The following is a 27,890-nucleotide window of genomic DNA, read 5'->3' as shown; positions in this document are numbered from 1 at the left end:
TGTATATAATGTTCTTCTGGTTCTGCTCACTGTACTTGGCATCAATTCATCTAAGTCCTTCTGGGGTTTTCCACCAGCTCATCATTTCTTATAACATGATAGTATTCCATTACATTCATAGGTTACAACTTGTTTAGCCATTCCCCAGTTGAAGGAAATCCTCTCAATTTCCAATTCTTTTCCACCAGCTCATGCAAACTTCTTTGATAGATGTAATCAAAGGGACAAGTTTGTTCGAATATCATCACATAAAAAGACATGTATTTTTTAATTTTTGAAAATTTAAAAATTTTATTTTTCCCCAATCACATGGTTTTTAACATTAATTGTAAAATTTTTGAGTTCCAAATTCTTTGCCTCCTTCCCCCCACCTCTCTCATTGAGAAGGCAAGCAATTTGATGTTATAATGTATAATCGGGACATGTATTTTTTTTTCCTGCTATGGACCCCTTTGACAATTAAGTGAAATCTGTGGACCCCTTTTGTAGAAATATTTTAAAGAAATAAAATATATAGGCTTATGAATGATATCTATTATATTGAATTATAATGATTAACATTTTTTTAAGAAAGTTGAGTTCAGATTCACAGATTTCTGGTTAAGAACCCTTATTAAGGGGGCGGCTAGGTGGCGCAGTGAATACAGTATTAGCCTTGGAGTCAGGAGTACCTGGATTCAAATCCTACCTCAGACACTTAATAATTACCTAGCTGTGTGGCCTTGGGCAAACCACTTAACCCCATTGCCTTGCAAAAAAAAAAAAAAGATGTGAACCTTTGTTATGGGGCGGCTAGGTGGCACAGTGGATAGAGCACCGGCCCTGGAGTCAGGAGTACCTGGGTTCAAATCTGGTCTCAGACAGTTAATAATTACCTAGCTGTGTGGCCTTGGGCAAGCCACTTAACCCCATTTGCCTTGCAAAAACCTAAAAAAAAGAACCCTTCTTAAAGGGAATCCACACAGGAAAACTAAATGGATGAAAAATGCCTATTTTCCTGAATGTGTGGTATAATTGGATAGGCAGTCCTTGGAGTTATTAATATAAATATATTTTGGATAAGTACTACAAATGAACAATGAACATTTCTAGATTATCACACTTAATACTTTTATTTTTGTTTCTTGTTGTATTAGCTTCTGCTCCCAAACTTGATTAAAATCTTAAGAATTTTAGAGTTAGAAGGGACCTTAGTATGCAACCCACACCCGCAAAGGAGTAACTCCTAGAACCTTACCTGACAGGTGGTTATCAAGCTTCTCCCTGATGACCTCCAAAGAGCTGGAGACAAGCTACTTCTCTGATAGTTCTCTTTTGTATAGTTCTAATTTGGGCGAATTTTTTTTCTAATTAAATTGTTTCTTTATTGCTACTACATGAAGTTCCTACTTCTGCCCTCTGGTGCTAAACTGAACTCTAATCCCTCTTCCCTGTTACAGCCTTTCAGATACTTGGAGACAATTGTTATTCTTTTCTGATTAGACATCCCCAGTTTCTCTTGAGAGGTAGACTCAAGGTCTGTCCTATTTACTAGAATCCTTCTTGAATGTGGCAAAAATCAGTAATCAGCTGAACATTTATCTAACTCCCCTTATGTACTTGTCATTATACTAGACTCTGAAGGTACAAGGACAAAACGTAAAAAATAGTCCTTGCTCTTAGAGAGCTTATATTCTGTTGAGGGAGGAGAATAAGGATAGTTTTCAAAGGAAGAAATCCAATGAAATATGAAAAAGTACTCCACTAATAATTTATGAAGACTAACAGATTCTCACATTGATTATACCTAAATATGCATATTTCATCCTGTATCTTATGTATAGTTTTTTTCATTTTTCTTCTGGAATTTTGATTGATCATTGTATCATTGATCAGAGTTCTTAAGACTTTCAGAGTTTGCCTTTGCCTCAGTTCTTAAAACCTTCCACATGGTTCTCTGAAGTAGGTCTCTTACAACATTTCATGTGGCACAATAGAATAGGTTCCTATACCATAATTTGTTCAGCCATTTTTCAATAGGTGATTATCCCCTAGCTTCCTGTTCTTAACCACAGTAAAAAGAACTTCTATACATAGTTTTATTCATGTATATCCTTTTCCTTGATCTCTGGAGTACAGATCCAGTAATAGTATTGTTGGATCAGCTATGAAAATTATGACTTTTTGGGAATGCCTATAGAATAGCTGGACCAATTCACAGCCCTACCAACAGTATTAAAGTAACTGCTTTTCCACAGCCTCTCCAGCATTTGTCATTTTCCATTTTTGTTATCTTTTCTAATCAGATGAATATAAGGGGAAACTTCAGAACTGCTTTAATTTGCATTTCAAAAATTAATAATGGCATGTTTTTTCCATATATAATTTAGAGCATTCTATTTCTTTGGATTTCTTCCTTGAAAACTATCTGTTTATATCTTTTGACCATCTATTTGGAGAATGGTTCTTGCTCTTCAATGTGAGACCTTTATCAGAGAATCATAATTTTTTTCCCCAGCTACTTGCTACCCTTCTAATTTTTGCTGCATTTTCCATTTTATCTTCTGTGGCACTTTTTGTGGCCTTGTTTATTCATGAATTCTTTCCATATCCAAAGAGTAATTTTTTCTTGCTCTTGATATGCTTCTTTATACTTAGGTTATTTGGAGGTTATACCAGTATTGATCTAAACCTAATTTCTGCTGGATTACTTTGTAGTTTTCTCATCAGTTTTTGTCCAATACTGAGTCCTTACCTGAGTACTTGGGGTCTTTGAATCTATTGGACACTGGATTTTGAAGTTTCTTTATGTTGTGAACCTAATATGTTCCATTGTTTGACCTGGTTTTTAACCAGTGTCAAATAATTTTGATGATCACTGTGTTTAGTATTGAGATCTGGTCATCTGATTTTATAATCTAGTTTTAGTTCCAACAGATCATGGGACTTTTGTTCTCATTGATGAGTTATTACCCAGATGGACATTTACTCAACCCTCTTTTTTCTATAGCAACAGTAGAAATCATTTCAGTTATTGATATGTCAGGAATTCTAGTCTCTAGTTTATACAAATTCCCTCTGGAGGATTTTGATGGGATCCATTCTTGTGTGGTAGCACAAGAAAGCTACCACGTTCTATGAGGGTTATCTCTTTTTTTTGTTTTTTGCATTTTACAATTTTTCCCCCAATCTTGCCTCCCCCCCCGCCCCAGAAGGTAGTCAGATAATCTTTACATGGGGGGGGGGGTATCTCTCCAGAGGCAGTATTATCTTTTAACTGTCCCATTAAAGATTTGGCTCCAAGTCTCTTAAAAATGCCTTGTTATGGGAGATAATTTTGTGTGTGTGTCTTCTTATTTTCCTTTAAACAGATCCTTTTACTCTTTCTTCACTAGATAACCATGACATCATCTCCCTGAAGCTTTTTGAGCTGACAGTAGAACGAACACCAGAAGAGGAAAAGCTGCACCGAGATGTATTTCTGCCCTCGGTGGACAATATGAAACTGCCTGAGGGTAAGAAATTGAGGGGAATTATGTTGTGGGATGAAGGTTGGGAGATGGGAGGAATCACTCTGCTTCCCAACTCAGAGAAGACTTTCCACAATTATTCCAAGGCTGGTTTCCTTCTAAGGAAACTGGAATACTTCCTAAGTACTGTAAGCTTCATTTTTATGAGGCCACTTTAGCAGTAGGGAGGGGCTGGGGTGGTTATCTTTGTTCCTGGGAGGGAGAACAGAGATATCTAGAAGTAGAAAACCTGCACCTTAGATTCTTAAGACAAACTCAGGGATGAAAATACCCTTACTTCTGCTTGACTGAATTGTCCCCACTATACTGTTCCTGACTGAGTTCTCTCTTGCTTGTTACTCCTCAGTGACACTCCCAATGGAGCCCTTAAGTGGTCTGGCCCTCTTCCTCATCGTTTTCTTCTCTCTGGTGGCTGCTGTGTTTGCTCTTGTGATCGGCATCATTGTCTACAACAAATGGCAGGACCAGAGTCGAAAGCGTTTCTACTGAGCTCTTGTGGCCGCCACCACTGTGACTCTAACCCTTAGGCACTGGGTGAGAAGCACTGGCCCCAACATGCCACCCAACAGGAGGACTTCTCCCAGCTTGGACTTCAGAACCCTTGACTTTATTTTGTAACTGGAGTTTCAAACCCAGGGACACTGCCACTCTCTGGGACAGGAACCCCATTTATAATGGGGACTGTGCTGCTGTGATGTGCCTTACCCTGAGGTCCTACTACCTGGGAGCCAAGAGGGGTGGGGAGAATGTACTCTGGGGTTTTTGTGAAATCATAATCACAGGCCAAAATTTTATAGCACAGGATACCTTGAAGGCCAAAGCAAAAGGGGAATTGAACTTCATTTTCTAAATCCCCAAAGCACTGAGATTTCTTCCTAGAAATCAATAATTTCTTGGTACTTCCAGCCATCTATTCACTGATCTTTATTATATCTTAAACTATCTTTTTTCTGCAGTGAGTTTTTCCTAGAAATAAATGATGTCCCCTGTCCTTCCCCCTTCCCCCCTTTTTGTTCCCCTTTCCTTCCTTCAAAGTTCTCTCACAGCTGGAGACAGACTTTCTCTCCCCATGGATGGCTGGAAGTGCAAGAAAGTATGACATTGACATTTCTCTAAGGATCTGGAGGTTGAGTATATTTTTTGTTTCAGTGCAGCTTTACCTCAGTCTTCCATTCCCTATTGTGATTATGGGTCTTTCTTGAGTTTACTTGGTGGTCTGGCAGTGAGCCTCCCAGCCATCTATCTGTAATACCTCGAATGTTTTTGCTGGGGAATGGTCACTGTGTAAATGAGCTCGTTGAAATTCAGGATACTTTTTCCCTACCCTAAGAGTATAAAAGGACCCAACTGCCCCAGGTTTTTATACTCAACAGCTACTATTAGTCTGTCCTGACACTTGCTCTGCATGTTTTACGTTTATGGTGATTCCCTGAATCTTGCCATGAATGTTCAGAAAGTATGAAGGCTTCGTTCCACAGTCTAAGCTGGTTCTCTGTTTATGGGTCTCATTTTTGGGTGAAACAAAAGCTGCTCCTAGGAATATTGAGTTTCCATCTCAGCTCAAGAGAATTAGCTATTATCAGGAGCAATGTTCTCTGTAAACCTTCCCCTGCTGTCTTATCTGCTAGTGAGTTAGCCTTCTTGTTATTGACATAATTTGGTTAGGAGCCCAAAGTCTCATCCAAAAAGGGACTGAAGCCTTCATGCTGTTCTATGTGTCTTTCACAAGGGAAATGCTAAAAATGACTAACAGGGACAAAGAATGAGATAGTGCCTCAGTGCCTTTCCAGTTGGGGATGGGTCTTTGGGGACTTTTGAGCCTAAGACTCTGAATGTGTCCCATATGGAAATAATCTCAGGATAGAAAAAGTTCTGGGATTCATCTGCAAATCCTGGTCCTTTTTGTTTGGAGTTGTTTTCTAGTAGCCCTGTTGGTAAATGAAGCTACCATTTTACAGTTTAGGAGCAGAGGCCTATGAATAAAACCTTAGGTGGGATTCAATCTGAAGTTTTGGTCCTCTTCCTATATGGGGATAGTTTAAGCTATTTAAACAGCTTTTGGTTTCAGCTTCTTCCAGTTTGGGCAGGCCTGCTATGAAGTTTTAGTTGATTTGAAATAGGTTTCTCTTCATCATCCTGTTGGAGTTATTATACTCCAGTGGAAATCTTATTTGCTCAAAGTATTGGTTCTCTTCTGTGACAGAAACCTTACCCTACTCATAGGCATTCCTATGGGGGTTAGAGTCCAATTTGTAATCCAGAGTTTGAATTACACCTAACCTTTAAGAAGGTAGAGTGTAACTAGATGTAACAAGCTGGAAAATCAAATGTTCAGTTTGTACCATTTTTTGTTACTTTTTAGCCTGAAAAAGAAAGATATATGTATGGCAATGTTTTGAAGGCCTAGAGATATTTGATGTCAGCCTTTGAATGTACACATGTTCACTAGGAGTGGTCTTTCTTTAGGCTCAGCTCTTATTCTGGCCAGGGACTTAAGGGAGCAAAGTTCTCTAGGGTGAAAGTTTAATGGGCTAGCAATAGCAGCTCTGGAATACATTTTTAGTACCCAGGACTTTTTTCTTTCCCTAAGCAGACTTTAACACTTTCAGAATCTGGCAAGAGTGAGAGTTAACAGGCACAAAAAAGAATTGCCACTTAGCCTTTACATGGCATTTGCTACTTTATCACTCCCCTTACCATTGAACACCTTGAATTTTCTAATGAAACTATCTGGCATCTGACATTTTTATTTGGGTGAGAACTTTGTCCTACTTATGACCTATTATGGATCACTTAAGTTATTTGCACTTCATTTTTGAGTCTATGGCCCATAGATGGTGAAATGGGGAAATTTAAAATTTTTATTTTCTTTTTAATAACCATAGAAGGAAGGGCTTCAAAACAATAAGAGTAAGAAAGATTTGATGATAGGAAGGATGTGGACAGGAAAGCCCCAAAGTGGGGTAGAATGCCCTTATGGGGCTGAGAGATCGGAAAAAATATCCAAGTAGTTGGAATTTTTGTGATTAACTTGTATCTGTAGTCTGTGAAACTCAGAAGAGCCTTTGGCGGGGGTTGCTGGTGTCCTTTGGAGAATGACTTCAGATACTTTAGGTTGAGCTGCAGCTATTCGAAACTCAGGTTTAATCACCTTCATAGCTAAATAGTTCTGGAAGGAATGGGAACAGAGTTAAATTAAGGTACCCTGTAAACTCCCTTCTCTTGGGAGGCAGTCCCTAAGGGATTATTCCTGTAAAGCCATTATGGATAGAAGATTAAGATCTTACAATTTTGTTTCTCCCTCCCTTCCCCTCTGTCACTTACTGGAGTAGAATAGATAAAAGTTAGCACCAGGAAAAGTATGCATAGCATTAAAACAGTGAATGCAAGTTTCCAGCGATAGCGTTTCCAACAGACATAGCGGATACTGAGCCAAGGTGATAGCAACCACAGGAATGAGGTTTCTGGTCGGCTGTCTCACCATTCAGGAAATGCATAATAAACCAGGGGTTAGGGATAAGAGAGAAAAACAAATTTCAGGTAGAAGTAGCTTGGAGTAAAGAGGTTTTTTTAAAAACCTAAAATATCTATTTGGTTTGTTTCTATCTAGTGTTACCAGTGTTAACTGGCCAGGTTATTCTGCTCTCTTCAGCACTCCCCATGGTATTAGGTTCTTAGGCTGTTAGTTGAGGATGAAGCGGAAAGGAAAGGTTATTTGGATGTTTTTGCCTTTTCTTACATGGGTGCATGAATTGTAGGGTATTGGTTGGGTTCAGAGCGACCTTTTCCAGCTGGTCTTTCTTCAGCCTCCTCCTTTGTCAGCACTTCCAGGGTCATCTTTACTTTACCCTAGAAAGACCATAGATAATTAAGGACTTAATAAGATCACTCACCAGGAATCTGAGATCTCCCAGGACCCAGAGAGGGAAAAGGAAAGAATTTGTCTCTTGTTGCTCATAAACAAGAAATTAAAAGTGCAACCCAATATCCCTAATACCCCACCCTGTACTGAAATCTCTCAAGTTCCTACCGACAAACGCCATTTGCCGTTATCCAGAACCTGACAAGGCCACCAACCAGTGGTAGTTTTCTGCTTGAAGAGGGAGACATGCTTGTGGAACAACTTAAATGACCCATTAGGTTTGTTTTCCATCATGCTAAGGGTGCATTCTTTGGAACTCCAGGCAGGAGTTGGCATTTCACATAGGTCTAGCTCTAGAGTTCCTGAGACCAGAGGAAAAAGAACATCAGTGAAAGGTATCTTCTTTGCCCTTGGGGTCCCAAAGCCCTAACTCAATCTCTTACCTAAAAAGTCATCAGGAAGGAACTTATCATTGTCCCAAACCTGGATTAGAAGTTGGGGTGGAGTCTTCTCCACTGTGGAGTCCAGGCTCCAGATGAATTTCTAGGTATAAATGGTAGATGCTTTGGTTGATTAGCAAGAATTTATTAAGCATTTGCTATGTTCCAGGCACTGTGCTAGGTACTAGAAATCCAAAAATAAAACAGATCTGAGCTTAAGGTTCTTACTTTCTTTTGGGCAAGACAACACATATACATAAGGAAGGAGTAGCTTACAATCAGATGTCAGAGAGCTCAAGAATATTAAGGGCTAAAATCCATTGGATTTGGCAATTTAGAAATCTTAGGTAACTTTTTATAGTGGTTTCACTGGAATAATAATGTCAGGGGCCATATTTGCAAAAGAATGAGGAGTGAGGATACTTTCATTTTGCAATTAAAGTAATTAAATATTTTTTAGGAATTTGACTATGAAAGGTAATAATGATATAGGACAATAGCTTGAAGGGTTAAGGGAGGGGTTTTTTAAAAGTGAGTTTGAGACACCTAGATAGTATTTGTGTATATTTGTAGGAAGCAGTGGTGTAGCCAATAGATAAGGGAACTGAAGAAATTTGGGGAAAGAAATATTGCCAGTGACAAGGTGGATCCAGAAACTGGGAGAAAGGAATCAAGCCTTGGCAAGATAGAAGGACTGTCTACTCCTTAGAGACTGGAGGTAACATAATGGAAGAAAGGAGAGGATGATGATGTTGTTTTGAGGTATGGAGGAGAGGAAAGAAGAGAAAAACTCAGCAAATGGTGCTTGTTTTTATCAGTCAATAATGAGGTGAGCACCTCTACTGAAAGGGGGAACAAGACGTGGTTTAGGCAGTTTGAGAAGTTGCTTCTCATGAACCTTCCAATTTTATTCTCAAGACTTTGTCCTCAAGGAATAACAGGGATTTGGCTAATGGAGTTGTATTGCCTGTCTGAATGTATTGTCAAAGCCCAGAAAGAGTTGCAGTTTATGCAGCTTTATCCCTTACCTTCTTGCTTAGAATGCAGACCTGTTCTGTGGGCAGGTAATTAAAAGTGAAGATGAACCTCCAGTTGAAATTTCCAGTCCCAGTAAGTGATCGATAGTGAATATCTGTCTTTTGCATGTTGTCCTCCATGCCAAGCATCCATCTATAACCAACATGAACCATCCTAGATACACATCCATTCAAACCTCCTTCTCATGCACCCATTGACCCCCTAAATTAGTCCAGTGTGAAAACGGCACCACTCAATGCTGGATATGGATGAAAGGGCCAAGGTGCCATCTTCAGGACTTGGGGAACCCAGATAGTTTGAATGAGTTCAGGAATTTAAAGAGAGACAGTCCCAAACTGGAGGGTTCTAGGACATGTTTGACCATACTTAATTCTTGGTCTGCTTCCCATCTCCTCCCCAATCCCCATGCCCTCACCCTTTTATGTAGATATCGCTCATCCTTTCTCCAGTTACATTGATGTCCTTCAGGTCCACATTTCTTGTTTCCCAGATGATGCAGCGCAGTTCATACCTATAATCACTGCATTCTGAGGCCAGGCTACTGAGCCATTACCATGGGATAGGGCTGGCTGTTTCTCTGCATGGCTCAAAATTTAGAGCATGCAGAACCTATGATGTCCTGGCTTCAAGGTGTTTTTCCACCTTGTCTGGTGGAAGATATCTTCACACATAACCAGTAATGGAGAGGGTGGAGGGGTGACATTTAATTCAGCCCAAAGGTGGGATAAGGGTCAGGGGGTGACATTTAATTCAGTCAAAAGGTGGGATGAGAGGCAGGGAAAATATTCCCCAAATTATTTTTGAAGTAGTATTTAATTGGTTAATTGTGGCCGATGTGTGTAAAGAGAAATGTAACTTACCATTTGGTCTTTCGAATACTGATATCGACTGCAGGCCTTGGAGGCCCAAGATGCAAGGGGAAGATGTCCACCCACAACTGTACCTTCCCCTAGAACCAGAGTTAGGATTTCTAGTGGGCATTTGCTATCCCCATTCATAGTGTTATTCCTCTAAGAAGTCTTGGAATCTTTGGAATTGAGTTCCTAAAAAATGGTATCTAGAAAGACATCTCTGAAGTCCCATCTGATTATAAGTACATGAACACAAACATGTTTGCTCATGCATATGTGTTCATGAATCATTGTTCTCCCCACTTAATGGCACATTTACTAAATAGAAGTGTCTGCTCTCCCCTGACTAATGCCTGTATTTACTCTTTTCCTTTTCCATAAAATAAGCTGTGTTCATTTAAGCCAACCCAACCACATACCTGATCAATACCAGGCTGGGTGTTTGAGTATAGAGTTCGAGTCTCTACATGCTCTGGTACCTGTCCCTGAGCTTGCAAGAGGTATAGTGCCAGGCGCTCTTTTGGAGAACCTAAGTACTTAATGGGAGGGGTGTGTTGTTCTGGAAGTATGGAACAAAGAGATTACAGTGGTTAGATTTGACAAAGTTGATCCTGCCTGTATGAGTACATGTAGAAACTGGAATTTAATTACCCCCCCCCCGCCCCATAGAGATGACCTTAAGGAAAAAAATAAAGGGCATCAGGAACCTTTTTTTTGATCTTGTAACCACAAATGCACCATTTCCCCAGATTGTCTCCTTGACTCTCCATGCCCATCTTGTATACTGGTGCCTAGATAGGTTTTTAGAATGAAAGTACTGCACCTTACCAAAGTTATATAACTTGAAGATTCTCCCATTGAATATGATACAGTCTTCATTGCTGAAATCAGGTGGGGGTAGCCCCTTCCTGTGGGCATAGCGCTCCAGGAGTTGACTTGGGGTTAGTTGATCCCTCCACTGAAAGGGCCCTGATCTGGGGAGATGAATGTGGGAGTAAAACTGTCAGAAGTTAGATTGGGAGGCAGTAAGTGACACAGTGCATAGAGCACCGGCTAGAGTCACGAGGACCTGAGTTCAAATTTGACCTCAGACAATTACCTAGCTGTGTGACCTTAGGCAAGTCACTTAACCCCATTGCCTTAAATTTTAAAAACTTTTAATAAAATTAGATTAGGATTAAAACCTCATGGAGCAGGGGCAGCTAGGTGGTGCAGTGGATAGAGCACCGGCCCTGGAATCAGGAGTACCTGAGTTTAAATCCAGCCCCAGACACTTAATAATTACCTAGCTGTGTGGCCTTGGGCAAGTCACTTTAACCCCATTGCCTTGCAAAAAAAAAACAAAACTTAAAAATAAATAAATAAAAGATAATTTTAAAAAAAAGAACTTCATGGAGCTATATAGGAATTGTGCCCTGAAGAATTGGAGGGTCACTAGTCAAGGCTTCCTAATAACTGCTCAGCATAAACTGTAGGGCTTTATGAATGGGACTCTGTAATAGAGATTATGCCATGAAGTAATGGGAATCACCCCATCTGCATCTCTATTGTCACTCCTCCCTTGACTTTCCCAGAATGCTGGAAACAAACTTCCCCCCTCACAGGCAGTAAGACTTAGGAAGCCCACAACGAGCACCAAAGCTGGACAGGAGCCGATTTTCTAGATCGATGACTGTGGATCCAATTTTGTCATCAGGTGTAATTAAGTCATAGTCAAAAAGAGTAATTTCCAGATCTTTCTCCAGGGGAATGGTACACTTCAGCTCAAAAATTCTGGGGGTAAGGAGAGAGAGAGAGAGAGAGAGAGAGAGAGAGAGAGAGAGAGAGAGAGAGAGGAAAAGACTCAAGACTGTAATTCTAAGTCCTAGGACCAGAAAATATCTTGAAAAAAATCCAGTATGTGTTCCCTATCTTCCAGATAGGACTACATCTCCATTATCCCAGCTAAATATGTGTCTGGGCTCCTAATAGAAATGAGTTTTCCTGGTAATCCTTGCCAGCATCTTGCTACAAACAAGTTAGCCTGTACACCAGGTCTAAACTTGCTATTAGCGGAATTGGAGAACACTGATATATGTGACATAACATCACCTTAATTACTATCCCTTAATCAGTGATCACTTGTAGCCTGTAAGGTCTAAATAGTTTCAGACTGACTTGGAGTGGCAAACTTATAGTCCCTTTCTGAATTCTAGGAAAGGCTAGTTTTGGCAATAGGAAAAAGAATTTGTTTAGGCAATTTAGGGTTATGGTTAGTAACATACTAAGTTACTGCTACATGCAAGGCATCATGGGAGAGACAAAGACCAACCTGGGTTGGCCTTTATTTGGAACCCTCAAACAAAGCTATCTCATTACTGTTAAAAGAGGATTGAATTGGTTCATGGAAGAAAGGAAAACTTACGAGCCAAAGATGGGATCCAAAGTGTTGGGCTTGTACTGATTCCGGTTACCTAGCTCTGTCTTGCCTAATTTCAGGATCACGTAAGGATCACACTGGTGTTGCAGAGGCAAAGGCATAAAAATGGAGTTGAGCTGATCAGCACAGGTTGGGATGAAGGGGCCACTGAATAGGAACTTTGTCATATCATGAAACAACCAATAGGGAGGAGAGGGAATTGACTTTTGTAGATTCACTTCTCAAGAGTGGAAGACTTGAAAGACCTTAGAGTGATAAGGAATCCTGGGATGCATAAACGAAGATGTATAGTCTGTATAGGACTGTGATGGGAGCCCCTATAGGAGAACTAGGTCCCTGGGGATGGCAGTGAGAGTGCAGAATCCAAGGGAAAGGGGAAGTTTGGGGTGAACTACTAGTGATTACCAAACCATGGTTGTCCTTTGGCTGCAAGTTGATGGCCCGTATTACATACACTCGGACGAGGCATTGCTGTGGTCTACTCTCTTTCTCAGATAGATTCTGAAACTGGCGTGGAGGACTGGCTTGTTTGGGATTCTCTGGAAGTGGATAGATCCTGAAAAGACCCTGGTGGAGAGTAGAATCCGGTATTATAACCTAGCCATTCCCCAGTCTTCTGCTGCCCAAGCTTCACTGGCATCCAAAGTGCTCTGTAAACATACTGAAGATAATGAAGGGGTAGCTATGACAAAAAGAGGATTCTGGGAATGTGGTCAGTTGAGCTATGGTCATTAAGCAAGGACACATCATAAGATGTAAGAGTTTGAGAGGCAGTTCTTGGATGGCAGTTTCAGATTCTGTATATTCATTCCAACTCCTATAACCTTTTATTTTCCTCAGGAACTTGAACCTAGCATTGTAGGAAAGTGTGCAGGACTGTAGTCATGGGATGGAGCTGAGAATACAAGCCATCTTCATTATAGGATTATAGATCTAGAACTGGAAGGAACCTCAGGGGACATTTAGTTCAACTACTTAATTTTATAAAGGAGGAATCTGAAGCCCAGAAAGGCCATGATAAGATCACATCTAGGTGGCAAAGTTGCCATTTGAACCTGGGTCCTCTGGCACCATATTTAGTGTTCTTCCAAAGTATCACACTACCTGTCAAATTAGATAAACCCAAATAGCCTTATGTCCCCATTCTTATCAACTACTTATTCATTCCTTCTCTCTACCCATCCTGCTGTTTTCCTTAGAGTGATTAAATTAATATCTTGTGGAGAAAGATAAATCACTTTTTGGGTTAGGGAAACTATAAAATGAAGAAATAAGAGAACAGGGAGGGTTAAGTAGGGGTAGACAAAAAATAGATTGATGTTCAACCTCACCTTGAATTCCCCTACAACAGGTCTATCTTTAGTCTTCTTATCATTGTAGAGTTTGAAAGTCTGACAGAAGTCCTGCAGACCTTGGAAGTCTGGTACAGCTTCTAGCTCACAGTCATATACCTGGCACAATATGTGAGTGTGTTTGTATTGGGGGAATTAAGGCATAGTGGGAGGTAAAACTGCCCTCCCCCAAGACTGGAACATTTTATTCCTTATTTCCCAAGGATAACATAGTTGCTAGCTTTTTGTGTTATACTAGCTTGTCTTTAGATATCAACTTTCAGGGCTGTCTCAGATTTACAAAGACCCAGGGCAAATCACCCCATGTAGACCCTCTCTAAAGACTGAAGACTTGTATGGTGCAGGCAGACTTGGAAGGAGGCATGGGGAGATTGATCACTGATTCTAATTATATTTTAAAGCTTAAGGGTTTTTTTTTCCCAATTTTTTGGGTCTGCTGTAAAGGACAGAGGGGATCCATCAATGCCCTGGCCTCCTCTCCAACAGGAGACCCTGGAGAAAGATACAAAGGGAATTTTGAGGGAAACCACCCCTTTGATGGTCCTTTAGAGAAACTCTAAGATCTATCCAAACTCTTAATCTCCTTTGTGAGAGGAACCAAAATGACCAGAGTGAATATAGGTGCTAAAATTAAATAACAAAGGAGAAGGGAGTCATTTATAGGTAGAAGGAGATAAAGTGTCAGAACTATGAAAACTAATCTAATCTTGCATCATTATATCTTATTCTATTTATGATTCATTTGAATAATGTACCTCTCCTCTCTCTTTCAACACACACATATGTATACGCACATTTACATACACACATATCTGTAGTATATTTTTTGAAAAGCAAAAAGAATGTTGCATTAGAAAGAATAATGGATTTTAGAAACTGAATTTGAAACCTGAGTCTACCACTTAAAGACTTGGGTAACCTTAGGAAAAGTCATATTCTCCCCCCCACCACTTAGTTTCCTCATCTGCAAAATGAGGGAGTTGGATTCAGTAACCACTAAGGTCTCTTCTAGCTCTCAATTGTTGATCCTAGCCTATGACCCCTAATCACATGAATAATACTGGGACTTTTCCTGGATGGAGTGAAGATTACCTTCAGAGCATAGTAGTCCTTCTCATGGTTCCACATCTTAGAGGTCTCTCCTGATGCCCAGAACATCTTGCTCCACCAATCTACTTCATCCACATGTTTTTCCTACCAGGACAAGGAGATCTAAAGTTGGCATTGCTATCAGGAGTATCCAGCACACTAACTCATGCTGGGGTCAATCCTAAAGCCCCACTTTCTAGATGAGGTATCTGTAACCACTCTAAAACTTAAGCTTCCTGGGATCAGCCTGCTCCCATCCACATAAGGTAGGTTCTCCAGTTAATCAAAGTTCCTAAGGATGGGGACTTCATCCATGTCACCTTACTACTGAGAGACTTGAAGACCCAAGAAGCAGGGTTCTTGAAATCAAAAAACTAGAGAAAGGAGAAAAGGAGAGAGGTGAGATAAAACATCACTCCTACTTAACATAGTAATAATTCATATTTATTTAGTATTTTAAGATTTGCAAAGCACTTTACTACATTATCTGATACTATTATCACCATTTTTTAGGTAAGAAAATATGTCTGATCAGAGAGATTAAATGACTTGCCCAGAGTTGGCCAGCTACTAGGTATCTGAGGCAGAATTTAAGCAAATCTTCCTGACTCCCAGCTCCAGTCTCCTGGACACCATACTATGCTATTTCTTCTAAGAAACAGAAGGTTTTGCTCTTCTTCCTGCCTAGAAAGGCTTTAACTTCTTAACTATAGTAAGCCCATGGAAATTGGGGGTGGGGTGGGATTGGTAGTGATGGTGAAAACAGAATTTTCAATTCTTATGAGGAAAGTGAAGCCTTGAAAAAGAATGGATTAGTGCTGATTTCTTACTTACACCATATCCCCTCCTATCAAAGTGGATAAACTTTGTTGAATCCACCTTACTTGTGGGAGAGAAGAGGTTTTGGGACCTGGGAAAAGGGAACAGTCTGCTCCCCTGATGGTTGGGGAGAAAGATGAAGTATGCAGGAGTGGGATAACACGGTCTTCACTCACATCTCTCTTCTTCTTGGGTATTGCTATGGAGCAGAAGTAGAATTGAGAATATTTAGCTTGGAAAAGAGAAGACTAAACAGGTGGGGCCAACAAGATTGATGTCTGCATTTATTTAAAAGGGCTATCTCATGGGGGAAAAGGATTGGACTTGTTTTGCTTAGATCCAGAAGGTAGAAGTGGATAGGCAAAGAAGCAAACATAGGCTTGATGCCCCAATAAAAGCTTCTTGACAATTAGATCTGGTCAAAAGTGGATTGAGCTGCTTGGGTGGGTTCCTCTTCAAGATAATTCTTTAATCAAAGCTTGGGTGCTATCAGGTATATTGCAGAGAAAATCCTTTTCAGGTATGGAAAGACCCCTTCCAGCTCTGACATTCCTTGGTTCTGGAACGAGGATGACTTTATAATCCTAAGGATCCATTCAGGAATGGGAAAGAACTTTGAGAGGTCATTAACTAAAGATAAAAGGCTAGTTGGAAGAGGTGGATGGGGCAATATCCTAAAAATGAAGCCAATTTCAGAGAGGTGGTTGAGGGATAGGGTAATGTGTAGGGAGGGGGGTGAATAAGGAGATCAGAGAAAAGTAAGTTTCATACCAGGAAGGCGTGGAGGTACATAGCCTTCAGCCCATGGGTCACAGAAATATGGCTGTAAGCAGTAGACAATGGCCTGGCCTACCATCATCTGGATACCAACGTTTTGCTGGTCTACCACCTTCAGCACCAGAGGTGGGGCATATGCTTCCTCCTGAGGCAGGAACTATGGACCCAGGCAGCAGATGAGGATTGGTGCCCATTCCCAAGACTCACTATCCCTAGGCTCATTTTTTCATTTTTGTGTCCTCAGTTCTTCTAGAATCAGAGCCCTCCCCTCTTCTCTCCCATTCCATAAGGATACCTTCCTTCCCCTCCCCTTACTTTCTTACCAAAGTGAGTAGGAGGGCAGCTTGAGGAAAGTTGGGGTTGGAGTAGTAATCTTTGATCTGAGCTGTCTTCAGAGTTGTCCCACCACATTCCACCAGTAGCCAGGGAGAGTTTGCCTTGTGTATATTTCGTAGCCCCCAAGCCAGGATCTGTCAGAGGTAAAAGGGATAGGACAGAAATAGGAAAAGGGATAATAAAGAGATTAAAGAAACAGAGATCCATGTTTTTATAGGAGGATTGTCATGCTTTGGGAACTTTATGTAATAAACTAATAGGGGTAATCAATTCAGCCAGGGAAATGTGGAGATCAGAACTTGACATCAAAGGAGTGTGTTTTATTCATATGTGTGGGAAGGTGGGAGAGAGGGTAAAGGATTAAATCCTAAAAAAGGCTCATGGAAATACCACCAGAAGTGGCCCATGTCTTGGCCTTCAAGCCTAGCTCAAGCCCTCCCACCTCGATTGAAACCACCTATGATGGCTCTTCCTGCTCTGTTGTAAGACCCCTAGTGTTTCTTTCATACATCTTCAAACCTGATGTCTCCATTTTTGTATTATCATCTAACCATTTCATGTGCCCAATTCAAACTATTTCATGTGCTTAAATTTGGACTCTACTTCTGGGTTGCAAGCTTCATTTATGTCCTCTACTGTACCTAGCATAGTGTTGGGTACTGACAGTAATAAATACTTGATTAATAATTAAGCTCTTAAAGAAAAAATGGGGGGGGCAGCTAGGTGGTGCAGTGGATAGAGCACCAGCCCTGGAGTCAGGAGGACCTGAGTTCAAATATGGTTTCAGACACTTAATAATAATTACCTAGCTGTGTGGCCTTGGGCAAGCCACTTAACCCCATTGCCTCACAAAAAACCAAAACAAAAAAAAATTAGGCTCTTCTACCTCCCCCCTCCTCAACAGTAGGTGCTACTGTTGTAAAATTCAGGAACAATGCAGAAGACCCTGGTATTAGGAATGGTCCAAGTGTCTGGAGAGGTTCCAATTTATCAACAGACATCTATTAAGTACTCACTGGTGATACAAAAACCATACTCCCCTTCACCTCCAAAATACAGCAATCCCTGCCTTGGGGGGCTTCCATTCTAGAGGAGGAGATATTTATATATAGAATTTTATTCAGGATAAATCTTTTTTTAAAAAAAAAAGGTGGTTGAGGAAATTAAGAAAGATTTTATATATAGAAGATGGTACTTGAGCTGAATCGAAGTAAGGGGTTCAATGAAATAGTGGTGAGGAAGTACATTCTAGGCATAGGAAGTGACTAGTGCAAAGACTGGCAAATAGGAAGAACAGAAGGAAGACTGGTTTGGCATGACCATAAGATTGCATTGATCTTGGTGAAGATATTACTCTTTCCACTCTTATCACATGTCTTGGCCCACGGGTTGGTGGGTCCTTGAAGGGTGTATACTTTGTTGAACTCCTGACCCTCAAGTGGAACCAAGTGCCACCACATTCTGCAAGATAGCATGAGAATCTCTATTTCCCTTCCCTTCTCTCCCCTGTTCAACTCTTGTACTTCCTTTCAGACAAATGGGATCCAAGAAATGGGGAGAGAAGGAATAAGGAAGGCCAAGAGGAGTATTTGAAGAGAAGGAAATTCCAAATCTCCTCATCTCTACTGCCTGGAGTGAATCATAAGCCTTTTCTCCGGGCATCTACAGATGTTCCTATTGTCATCTTTCAGGACCATCCATCCCCTACTACCCCAGCCCTTTCACCTCAATGGCAGTTTTCTTCAAGGAGGGCTGGATGTTTTGGGGAAGGGTATAGTAGCCATTCTTCCAGGGAATACTCATGAGTGGAGATTTCTGGTTACTGACCATCTGAAGAATGAAGGAGAGTGACTTGTAATACCTCTCCAATTCTCTATGATTTGAGGATCTTGAGTGTAGGACAGACAGTAAGGATTGACTGGAGTTGAGATCAGTTTACCCTCTACCTCAAGCAGGGCCTATTTGGGTCCCTGGAAGCTCATTTGAGACTTTAGAATCCCTAAGGCTGCACTTTGATTCCTTTCCATTCATGGGATCAAGCAGACAACCAGTGTTCTGATGCCTGGTTCTCGCTTCTCATGCTCAGTCTCCTCCAATACCCACCCATTACCCTTGCCCTTTGTTTCCCCTGTGGAAGGGATTGGGAAGTTGGAGGGCATGAAACCCTTCACAGCTAAATTGCCAGTCTCCATACCTCATCCTGAAGGATAAGCTCAAAAGCAGCCAGAATCTCTCCCTCTTCCTCCCCTGAGTCTTTGCTGATGGAATGCCAGCTTAGCTGAGGTAGGACTCGCATTTGGAGATCTAAACAGACAACTGGTGTACACATGCTCCTCCCCCATGAGCTCAACTTGCCCTGGAATACAGGAAAATTGGACCTTAAAAAGTTGACTGAGATGGGCAGGGATGACTCTTGGTGTTCTGTGGGTTGAGATATGAAATAAAGCAAGGGGAAAGTCATAGGCCATCTTTGATGACTCTAATCTTTGGAATGGGGATCTGCCTAGCATATGCAATAAGCACCATCTCTATGAAGGGCACAGGAAAAAAATGAGGCAGGAGTTGTAGGAACAATGGAGGCCTCCACTTAATAAATGACTAACCACGTACATAGGTATTCAGCTGCCAGAGTTCTAGGCACACAAAGGGAGGGTTTTCTTCTATAGTGTGGGGTTTCTCATAGAGCAGAATGTTGTCAAAGACCAATGTCTGGTCCCATGTTGGGACCAGAGAAAGCTCTAGTGTCCGAGTACGCTGACCATAGTTCAGGAAGACCACCTGAATGGAAGAATCTAGGCAAGGGAAAGGGATGTAGGAGGGAAGAAAAAAAATTAAAGGGTGAGGGGTTCATCTAACCCAGAGAATACATGAACATTTAAATTGGTAGTTTATCCTTTTGACCATTTTTTAAGTCATGGTGTTAGGAATTAGGAAGCATCTGTAGCTTCTATTAGTCCAACCCTTTGTCCCTCAGCAACTCTGTTTGGTAGCCTTGATCAGATAGAAAGTTGACCTAACTTCATGATGGAATTTTTTTTTGATGGCTTGATGGCTATTTCTTGGGCAAAGCCATCCCAGTGGCACAGCCCACAGATTCCCTCTGTCATTATAGCTCCTTAAAGTTCCTTAGAGGGTGTGAGACATCAATGTGGGAAGAGGTGCTTACTTAAGAAGATCTGGATGTGATGAGTCATCAGGTTTCTGGCTTGGTAGATATAGCAGAAAAGCTGGTAGTAGTGCGGTTCTGGAGGGGACACAGAGAAACAACACATATCTGTCTCCCTTTCCTAGGTCTCCTTAACCCTCAATCATATATATCTATTTCTCTGTTTAGGAGTTAGACCTCTGGTACCTTGAGCATGCCCCCCTGTTTAAGGTGCTCACTGTTGGTTATGTAGTAGATCAAAGGTGTACTGGGTTGTTGGTGTCTCTCCATTAAAGATTTTGTTGAAGTCATGAGATCCTTCTTTTCCTTTATAGTCTCTTCCTCTTTTTTCTCTTGTTCCTTCTTTATTTTCTTCTCCATTTCCTGTCATTCAGAATGGCCTCTTACTAAAGGATCTCAGACTCTCCCTGGATCCCTACTCGCCTAGTCAGGTTCAAAACCAAGGCTTACTCTGGGAATCCTGGGGTTGAAGGACAATGAACTCTTTCCCCAGGCTCATTCCAATGTTATAGGAGAAGAACCTGGCTTAAGAGTAGGGTAGAGTTTGGTGTTAGATCCCTGGAGTTAGGGTTGGCATTGGGTCCCTGGATCCTGGGCACCTTTGACTGTGGCCCATTTCCCACCCTTAACCCCTCTATACTTGTCAGAGTGATTTGTGCTCTGCTTTGGGCTAGAACTACAGGGAAAAAAAGGAACAGAGCAAGAAAGAACAATGTGTCTGCTATCTTTTACCAAGGTTCTCTCCAGGAAGAAGATGGGAGAGATACTGATGTCTTTAATGGGTACCATCCTACGATGCCAACAGCGACGGCGGAACATGCTGCCTGACTGTGGATCTGGGTCAAATTTAGATTCAAAGGAGCCATATTCCCAGCCTTCTTCCTCAGATAGGGCAGGTGACTGCTGTGAATAGGCAGAGAAGAGATTCAGACTGGAAGCTTTATCCAGAGAGATGATAGTGGGTCAACTTATTTCCTTTACCATCACCCCCTGGTGTCTCAAAAGGCCTGCTTTAAGAGAGATGGCCCAAAGCTGAGAAAGGCTGTGAGGTTGTGGGAATTTTGTCTGAATGGCAATGAAAAGATATGAAGACAAAAAAGAGGTAAGGGTGAGAGGATACCAATAAAATAAACAAAAGTTGCAGATAAAATGTCTTATATGAAAGTAGTTTATGGTTTGCAAAGCACTCTACATACATTATTTCAGTTGATCTTTGCAATAATCCAGGGAAGAAGGAACCATTTTACAGATAAACTAACCAGTTTGGAGAGATTAAGGGACTTGTCCCAGGTGACAGAGCTAGAAGGGGTCTGAGGTTGCATTTGAACCTTACAATCAGTGAAATGGAGCAAAGTTTGGGGGTCTGGATGAGAAGAATATGCTCTAGGATCTAGTATTTTTCCTTTTGACCCCCTTGCCTACCAGGAGGTACCTTTTGTTCTTGTCTCTGCTCTCCAGTGTTTTGGTATCTCTGTCTCACCCAACGGCGGCGGCGCCAGGAATGATAGATCTTCTCCACAGCAGACCAGACTTTGGGGATATCCGAGGGAGAAATCTCCACACCATACTCCCAGCCTATAGTAAGCAGGATATTAACCCATTGACTGCCCAATTCTAGTGAGGTATAGAAAATATAAAGAAGATCTGGGGGGGGACAAGCAGATTGGTTAAAGCACCAAGAAATAGATCCTGGGAGGTACAGCTAGAAAGAATTCAGTATGGGGCGTGAGGAGACTTGGATTTAAGTTCCAGGTTGTCACTAACAACCTATATAGTCTTTTTTTCTTGACTTTGCTTTACACACCAAATAAATGCAGACCTATATGCACCCACAATGGGCAAGGCAAGAGGCAGCATGGAATAATGAAAGATGACTAGTATTAATGTTAAGAAGACTTTGGCTCCTGCCTGTGACATGTTTACTGGTTGTTGGGCTAAACCCAAGTGACTGATATAATCAAAGATTTGCACCATGCATGTGTGTGTGTGTGTGTGTGTGTGTGTGTGTGTGTGTACCAAGTATGTACCTGTGGGAAGGCATAAAGGTCCTTGGTAAAGGTTCTGGGGAAGCAAAGGCAAGATGAGCATGTGAAAATCAATCCTTACCCTCAAGGAGCTTACATTCTACTGGGGATATAAGTTTTTGCACCTGAAAAATGAGACAACTGCAGGAGATGAGCCTCCAGTTCCATGTCTATGAATCTATGAAAGGCTAATGCCCTGGAGAACAGGAGAAATACCTTGGTAACTATGAAGTATTCAGAGGCATAGGCAGGAGAAATACAAATACCTTTCTCTTATTCCCTCATTTCTGCTTCTTGGAACCCCCAGCAAAGCTCAATTTAGGTATCATCCCCTTACAGGAGCTTCTAGTCCTTGGCTCTACCTTCCCCAGAAATTTCTTTGCATTTCTCTCCCCATCCGCCAAACAACACACACACACACACACACACACACACACACACACACACACACACACACACGCACAAAATGTAATCTACCTGAGCAGGGGCTCATTTTTTGACTTTTGTGTTCCCACTGCCTAGCACAGTGTCTGGCTCATGGAAGGGCTCTAATAAATATTTATTGAATCAAAACTAAATGAAGCAAAGGAAATGAATTTTAACTATAGTAAGGGAGAATTGTTCTAAAGTTTGTCAAAAAGGAAAAGGCTAGAATGGAATAGAATGAAATAGACTGAGATAGATTAGGATGAAATAATAGAATATAGAATCATAGTCCTGCAAAGGATCTTTACCCTCTTAATTTATATCCCCAAGTCCTGCAGATAAGGTCAGGATTTTAAACCAAGTCTCCTAATTCTCAGTCAATTAAATTCTAGAAATTCTAGAAAGATTAAAAAGAATCAAACTCATGACTTTTTTTTTTTCCTACACCACACTGTCTCCTAGACTTAGTATTCCATTGTTCTGTCTTATTTGAGGGAGATCAGGAAATGGCTCATACTTCCCTCCTGGCTCTGACACTATCCTTTACTGTTGGGCTGGTTTATATACTCATAGATATAGAGCTAGAAGAGACCTTAGGTGCTATTTAAGTTTTAATAACAATAACTTGGGATCTGGGACCCTTCCTCTAGGTTGATGTTCCCAGTGATAACAGGACCTGCCTTCATTATCCACTGCCTGGTTTAACTCCACATTCCAATCTTGCTTGATGGTCCAGCCTTCTGGGCACTTCATGTCTTCCCTAGCCTTCACAGGCTGTCCGATCTATAGAGGGATGAATAGGGAGAAAGTGAAGGAGGAATTTAGGAGGAGGGTAATCCTGGATTGTATCCATCTCCAACTCCTACTTAGCTTCCTCTATTCCATCCACACTGTAGTAATAATCCCTGATTTGTAACTTCTGCCTTGTTTTGGTTATCCTATCTCTGTTTAAGAATACCACTCTCACTCACTATATCAGTGTTTGGGATGGTGGCTGGAACCCATCTTGCCCAACTGTCCCTTGTCTGGTTTTCATACACTTCATCCAGTATTTGGTTTTGATTGGTGTCTGTGCCTAGAAGGAATCTGGAGAGAAGCTGATGACAGGACAGACCCTTGTACTCCTACCTATCTCACCAACCTATGATCCTGTGGATCTGACTTCTCCCCTGTCCTTTAGTCCCATTTAATATCCTCTCTGAATTTTCTCAGACATAATTAAGATAAAGGAACTCAGGGTGCTTTCTCCCTAAAGCCTCATGGTACTTCACCAGCCTACGCTATACAACATGACCCTTATCACTTGGACAATTCTCTGAGATTAATTTTTTTTTCTATTCCTTTGAGAACTGTACTGAGGAATGGATCTCCTTCTCCTGAAATGTCCACTATGATTCCCACTTCCCATAGGACTATGCTCTTTAGTACCAACTCCATTTCTACCCCCACCACTGGTTTTTTCCTAGATGAAAAAATTTCCAATTACAGCTTTGTGTCCTCTCTAGACAAGGCCAGGTCTATCCCTAGCTTCAGTGGTAGGGCGGCTATCCATTTCACCCCATTGCTAATAACATACTGGTATTTCTCTTCGTCTTCCCCAGAGCACAGTAAAATAGCCAGGATCTGAATCAGAGGCTGGGCAAGATTAAGGGGCAGGATAGGGCAGGATATACTCAGCTCCAAACCATCCCACCTTATTCCCACTGTCCTTCCTGTCCCATCCTCTGCCAGACTCACTTCATCTGGGTTTTCACAAACCAGTTCCCATGCCAATGCCATCCTTGGGGCACTTGGAAGTTCTCTTTGGGAAGAGCCTCATGTCCAGTGACATCAGAGAAGCTGGGATAGTTTTTCAGTCCCTTTGATCCCCACTTGCCTTGTTTCTTGGCTTGGTTCTCATACTGAAGATGTAATAAAGCACATACACAAAATAAATATGAGATGAGGTCATGGGGTAATATCCTTAGAGCTGGAATGGATGGATCTTAGAGGTAATCTAGTTCAACACCTCTCTGCCCTGCCCCAGCCATTTTACAGATAAGGAAACCAGGGTCCAGAAAGATGAAATAGCTTACTTAAAGGTAAACAAGCTAACAAATAGCAGAGATATAGCATTCAAATCCAGATCCTCAGATTTAAAAGAATACCCTTACCATTATATCACACTTATATCATTATACTATGATATATGTCAAATTGTAAGGTGACCAGGAGTGAGTAGGTGGTGAGGCAGGGAATTCAAGGAGTATAAAGTTCTTCTGGAGATGAGGAGAGGAGAGAGGCAAGCTCAAGGGGATGGGGAGGCCAAGAGAAGGACTCATCTGAGTAGAGAGGAGTCCTGAATCAAAGGAAGGGCAGGATTTCTTATAAAGGAAAGAGGAATGCTTTTGTAGGTATGGTATGGGCAGAGGCAAATGAGTGTACTGGGCTGGTGAGGAGAGCTGAAGCTGGTAATGGTGGAGATGAGGGAAAAGTGAGGGCTTAAAGTAGTGAGGGCAGGGACCAGTTAGACTTTACATCAGCCTGACCTCAAGAGTCAACTGGAAAGGGTAACATTAGTGTAGTAGATAGGGAGCCAGCCTTGGAGTCAGGATGACTTGGGTCAAAATTGTGTCTGATATTCTGACTGTTCAAGTTAACTAACCTCTTGGTGCCCCAGGCATCTCTAAGATTCAAATTGGAGAGTGTTCCTGGGTAGTTCTCTAGCTAGATTAAATTACAGTCAAATCCAACCCCCCTCCAAAAAAAAAATCTGTGATGGAGATAATTGAATAGGAGAGGGGGAAATGGCTTTTCACCACACCTCTTCAATGTTTTATTCCTTTGTCTAAGGGCGGGAGTTCTTTCTTTTGGCCTTGAATCCCCAAAGACCTCCTGCCTTATCCAATTCATGATTCTTACACAAAACCTTTCTTGGGCACCTTACCCTCCCAGGCTTCTCTTACATTTTTCTTACTCCCTCTCCCCCAACTTTCTCCACCTTCTTCCCCATTCCGAACCCCATCACAACTCTCAGCCAGTTTTCTTACTGTCTCTGAATAGAAGATAAAGTCATTATGGCCGATCTTTTCCAGGTGATGGCTGTCCAAGACTCTGCCTAGCCACATGCACACCCGGAGCTGGGCTGCCATTGTTCCCTTCTCCTCTTTGGCCTCCAGTAAGGTCTTTAATTCTTGTTCTTTGGAGTACTGAGACAGAGATATGATCCTTCTCACAAGAGGCAATGAAGGAAGGGTCTAATACCTAGCTTTCTTCTCCTGAAATAGCTTCTAAGCCTGACCCACCCTTATCTCTGGCCACTAGGATTTAGTGATGTTAATTTAAAGGCAGATGAATTCAAGAAGACCTGTGGAGTTCTTCCTGCAGTATGGTCAACTGGGATAATTACATTGACCTTCACTTTGTGCATATGCAATGGGAAGCCAGGCAAATGGGCAGTGAGGAAGGAAGCTGGTGGAGGAGAAGCAAAGTGACTCTACCTGTCTGTGCTTGAAAAGACTCCAAACCCTGATCAATGAATATTGATCAGACATCTTCACCACTCCCCTTTACATTGGGGCTCATTGTCTAGGAACATCCTTTTCTATAAGTCTGTGTTACTTTTTTGTGACTTCTTTCTAACTTAAGAAGTGTACCCTCAGGGCAGCTAGGTGGCACAGTGAATAGAGCACCAGCACTGGAGTAAGGAGGACCTGAGTTCAAATGTGACCTCAGACACTTAATAATCACTTAGCTGTGTGGTCTTGGGCAAGTCACTCAACAATAATTGCCTTAAATGAATAAAATTAGAAAAAAGAAATGTGCCCCCTATCTTACTATTCATTTTTTAAAAATAAATTTTAATGACATCTTTTGTATTCTTTCCATATCCCTTTTCCTTACCCTTCCCAGTAAAGCAATCCTATGTTTTTTTTTTTAATTTCTTTTTTCTTTTTTTTTGTAAAGCAATGGGGTTCAGTGGCTTGCCCAAGGCCACACAGCTAGGTAATTATTAAGTGTCTGAGGTTGCATTTGAACTCAGGTACTCCTAATTCCAGGGCCAGTGCTCTATCCCCTGTGTCACCTAGCTGCCCCCAATCCTATGTTTTTTAAAAGAGGAAGAGAAAAAACCCTTAGCAAAATCATCAACACATAATAACACTTTGCAAATATCATCTTGTCTTATCCTTACAACATCCTTGGGAGGTAGGTACTATTTTTAGTTCTATTTTTATAGATGGGGAAACTGAGAAAGACAATTTAAGAGACTTGACAAGGGTTACAGAGCTAATAAATATTGTGATTGAATTTGAAGCAAAGTCTACCAGACTTTAGGTCAGGGCTTTATTTTCTCTGCCATCTAGCTGCCTCCTCCTCAAAAAAAAAAGTACCTCTAAAAACATGGTAAATAAGAGAACTGATGAACTCTGATTGAAACTTTGCATTATTTTTCTTGCTTCTTTTCCCCCCATAAATGGCTAAGTTAGTAAGATGTTTTGCATGACTTCATATGAATAATGTGTATTGTTTTTCTTGGTTTTTCCATGAATGGGGGAGCTAATGGAGGGAGAGAATAAAATAAAAATTAAAAATATATAGTTATATGCAAAGTGTTCCAATAAAATAAAAAAGTAAATAAAAATATGAGATATGGAGGTTCTAATAATTTAAAAACTATATATGAGTATGTACATATATATATGGAGGGATATGTTTCATACCCTACATTAAATTATATATTTTATACATGTGTGCATATATATGTGTATATGTATCTATGTATGTTTGTGTCTGTATATGGAGTGTTCCATAACCCATACCTTCACCTCCACAAAGGAAAGGGGAAATTATCTTTTCCTATCTCCTCTTTGGGTCCAAGTTTGTTCTTTGTAATTTTGCAGCATTATTCATTTTTTATTTTAATCTGTGTCCAGATTTAGTTCATATACAGTAATTAATTTGTATATAGAGACAGTAGAATGTAGGGGATAGAGTGCTGGTGGTCTTGAGAGTCAGGAAGATGTGAGTTCAAATTTTCCCTTCTTACATTGCCTTACCTGGCAAGATTGTTATGAGCATCTGCATGTAATCAAAAGACTGGAATTGACCTAGAATTGGAAAGGACGTCAGAGGTCATCTCATCTAATCTTCTCATTTTCTGGAGGAGGAAACTGAGGCCCAGGGAGGTTATGGAATATATGCCAAGGTCATTCAGATAGGTGTTTTTGAACCCAAATTCTCTAACTTCAGAGTCAAATTCTCCCCACCAGAGCATGTTGCTTCCTCAAAGATAATACATACAAAGTGCTTTGAAAACTTTGAGGCATATATAAATGCTAGTGCTTATTCAGGTATGAGCTAGATTGATATAGGTAGAGTCCTAAATTTGGTTCAATTTCCACCTTTCCCACTTACTACCTATGTAATCATAGATAATTTCCCCTTTCTGAGTCTCAGCTTCCTCATCTGTAAAATTAGAGAATTGAACTTGATGACCTTCAAGGTCCTTTCCAGCTTAAAATCTCTGATTGTCTGACATGTTGTATGAACCTGACCAAATCACTTCCTCAGCTGTGGATGAGGGAGAAGACTTGATGACTCTAACATCCTTTCCAGCTTTAAATCTTCAAGTCCTCTGACATTTACTGTGTGATCTTGTATGAGTCAATCAAACCCTATATATCTCATGTGTCCCTAGGATTTATCTATTAAGAGAATGACTTGCCTGATCAATTGAAGGGAGTTCGCCTTACTGAGGAAATCACAGATCCTTTGAGTATATTCACCTGTCTACCTAATAAAC

At 41.0% G+C, this 27,890-nt stretch overlaps 2 protein-coding genes across 3 annotated transcripts in view; one reads left to right on the top strand and one right to left on the bottom strand.

The window, feature by feature from the left end:
* Positions 1 to 11,540, top strand: part of LMAN2L (lectin, mannose binding 2 like) — a 48,832-nt gene extending 37,292 nt beyond the window's left edge. For both annotated transcript variants that reach the window (XM_074210032.1, XM_074210033.1), the window contains 2 exons: positions 3,375 to 3,494; positions 3,856 to 11,540. In XM_074210032.1, the coding sequence (XP_074066133.1) occupies positions 3,375 to 3,494; positions 3,856 to 3,998 (263 nt within the window). In that variant the 3' untranslated portion in view covers positions 3,999 to 11,540. The remainder of the gene's footprint in view (positions 1 to 3,374; positions 3,495 to 3,855) is intronic.
* The window catches only part of FER1L5 (fer-1 like family member 5), a 64,064-nt gene continuing 42,530 nt past the window's right edge, over positions 6,357 to 27,890 (bottom strand). The window contains exons 24-53 of the mRNA XM_074210034.1: positions 25,138 to 25,296; positions 23,846 to 24,009; positions 23,080 to 23,194; positions 22,789 to 22,891; positions 21,091 to 21,233; positions 20,391 to 20,561; positions 19,877 to 20,021; positions 19,659 to 19,736; positions 19,103 to 19,284; positions 18,687 to 18,848; positions 18,218 to 18,322; positions 16,480 to 16,626; positions 16,151 to 16,313; positions 15,556 to 15,578; positions 14,881 to 14,934; positions 14,564 to 14,665; positions 13,451 to 13,570; positions 12,525 to 12,686; positions 12,105 to 12,196; positions 11,303 to 11,473; positions 10,529 to 10,674; positions 10,120 to 10,259; positions 9,710 to 9,798; positions 9,265 to 9,360; positions 8,840 to 8,981; positions 7,815 to 7,914; positions 7,540 to 7,733; positions 7,249 to 7,358; positions 6,834 to 6,981; positions 6,357 to 6,678 (exon numbers count right to left, since the gene is read on the bottom strand). Coding sequence (XP_074066135.1) covers positions 6,484 to 6,678; positions 6,834 to 6,981; positions 7,249 to 7,358; positions 7,540 to 7,733; positions 7,815 to 7,914; positions 8,840 to 8,981; positions 9,265 to 9,360; positions 9,710 to 9,798; positions 10,120 to 10,259; positions 10,529 to 10,674; positions 11,303 to 11,473; positions 12,105 to 12,196; positions 12,525 to 12,686; positions 13,451 to 13,570; positions 14,564 to 14,665; positions 14,881 to 14,934; positions 15,556 to 15,578; positions 16,151 to 16,313; positions 16,480 to 16,626; positions 18,218 to 18,322; positions 18,687 to 18,848; positions 19,103 to 19,284; positions 19,659 to 19,736; positions 19,877 to 20,021; positions 20,391 to 20,561; positions 21,091 to 21,233; positions 22,789 to 22,891; positions 23,080 to 23,194; positions 23,846 to 24,009; positions 25,138 to 25,296 — 3,921 coding nt within the window. The 3' untranslated portion in view covers positions 6,357 to 6,483. The remainder of the gene's footprint in view (positions 6,679 to 6,833; positions 6,982 to 7,248; positions 7,359 to 7,539; positions 7,734 to 7,814; positions 7,915 to 8,839; positions 8,982 to 9,264; positions 9,361 to 9,709; positions 9,799 to 10,119; positions 10,260 to 10,528; positions 10,675 to 11,302; positions 11,474 to 12,104; positions 12,197 to 12,524; positions 12,687 to 13,450; positions 13,571 to 14,563; positions 14,666 to 14,880; positions 14,935 to 15,555; positions 15,579 to 16,150; positions 16,314 to 16,479; positions 16,627 to 18,217; positions 18,323 to 18,686; positions 18,849 to 19,102; positions 19,285 to 19,658; positions 19,737 to 19,876; positions 20,022 to 20,390; positions 20,562 to 21,090; positions 21,234 to 22,788; positions 22,892 to 23,079; positions 23,195 to 23,845; positions 24,010 to 25,137; positions 25,297 to 27,890) is intronic.

Source organism: Macrotis lagotis, chromosome 1 (genome assembly GCF_037893015.1).
Source record: "Macrotis lagotis isolate mMagLag1 chromosome 1, bilby.v1.9.chrom.fasta, whole genome shotgun sequence".
NCBI lineage: Eukaryota > Metazoa > Chordata > Mammalia > Peramelemorphia > Peramelidae > Macrotis > Macrotis lagotis.
This window is presented reverse-complemented; position numbering and strand designations above follow the sequence as displayed.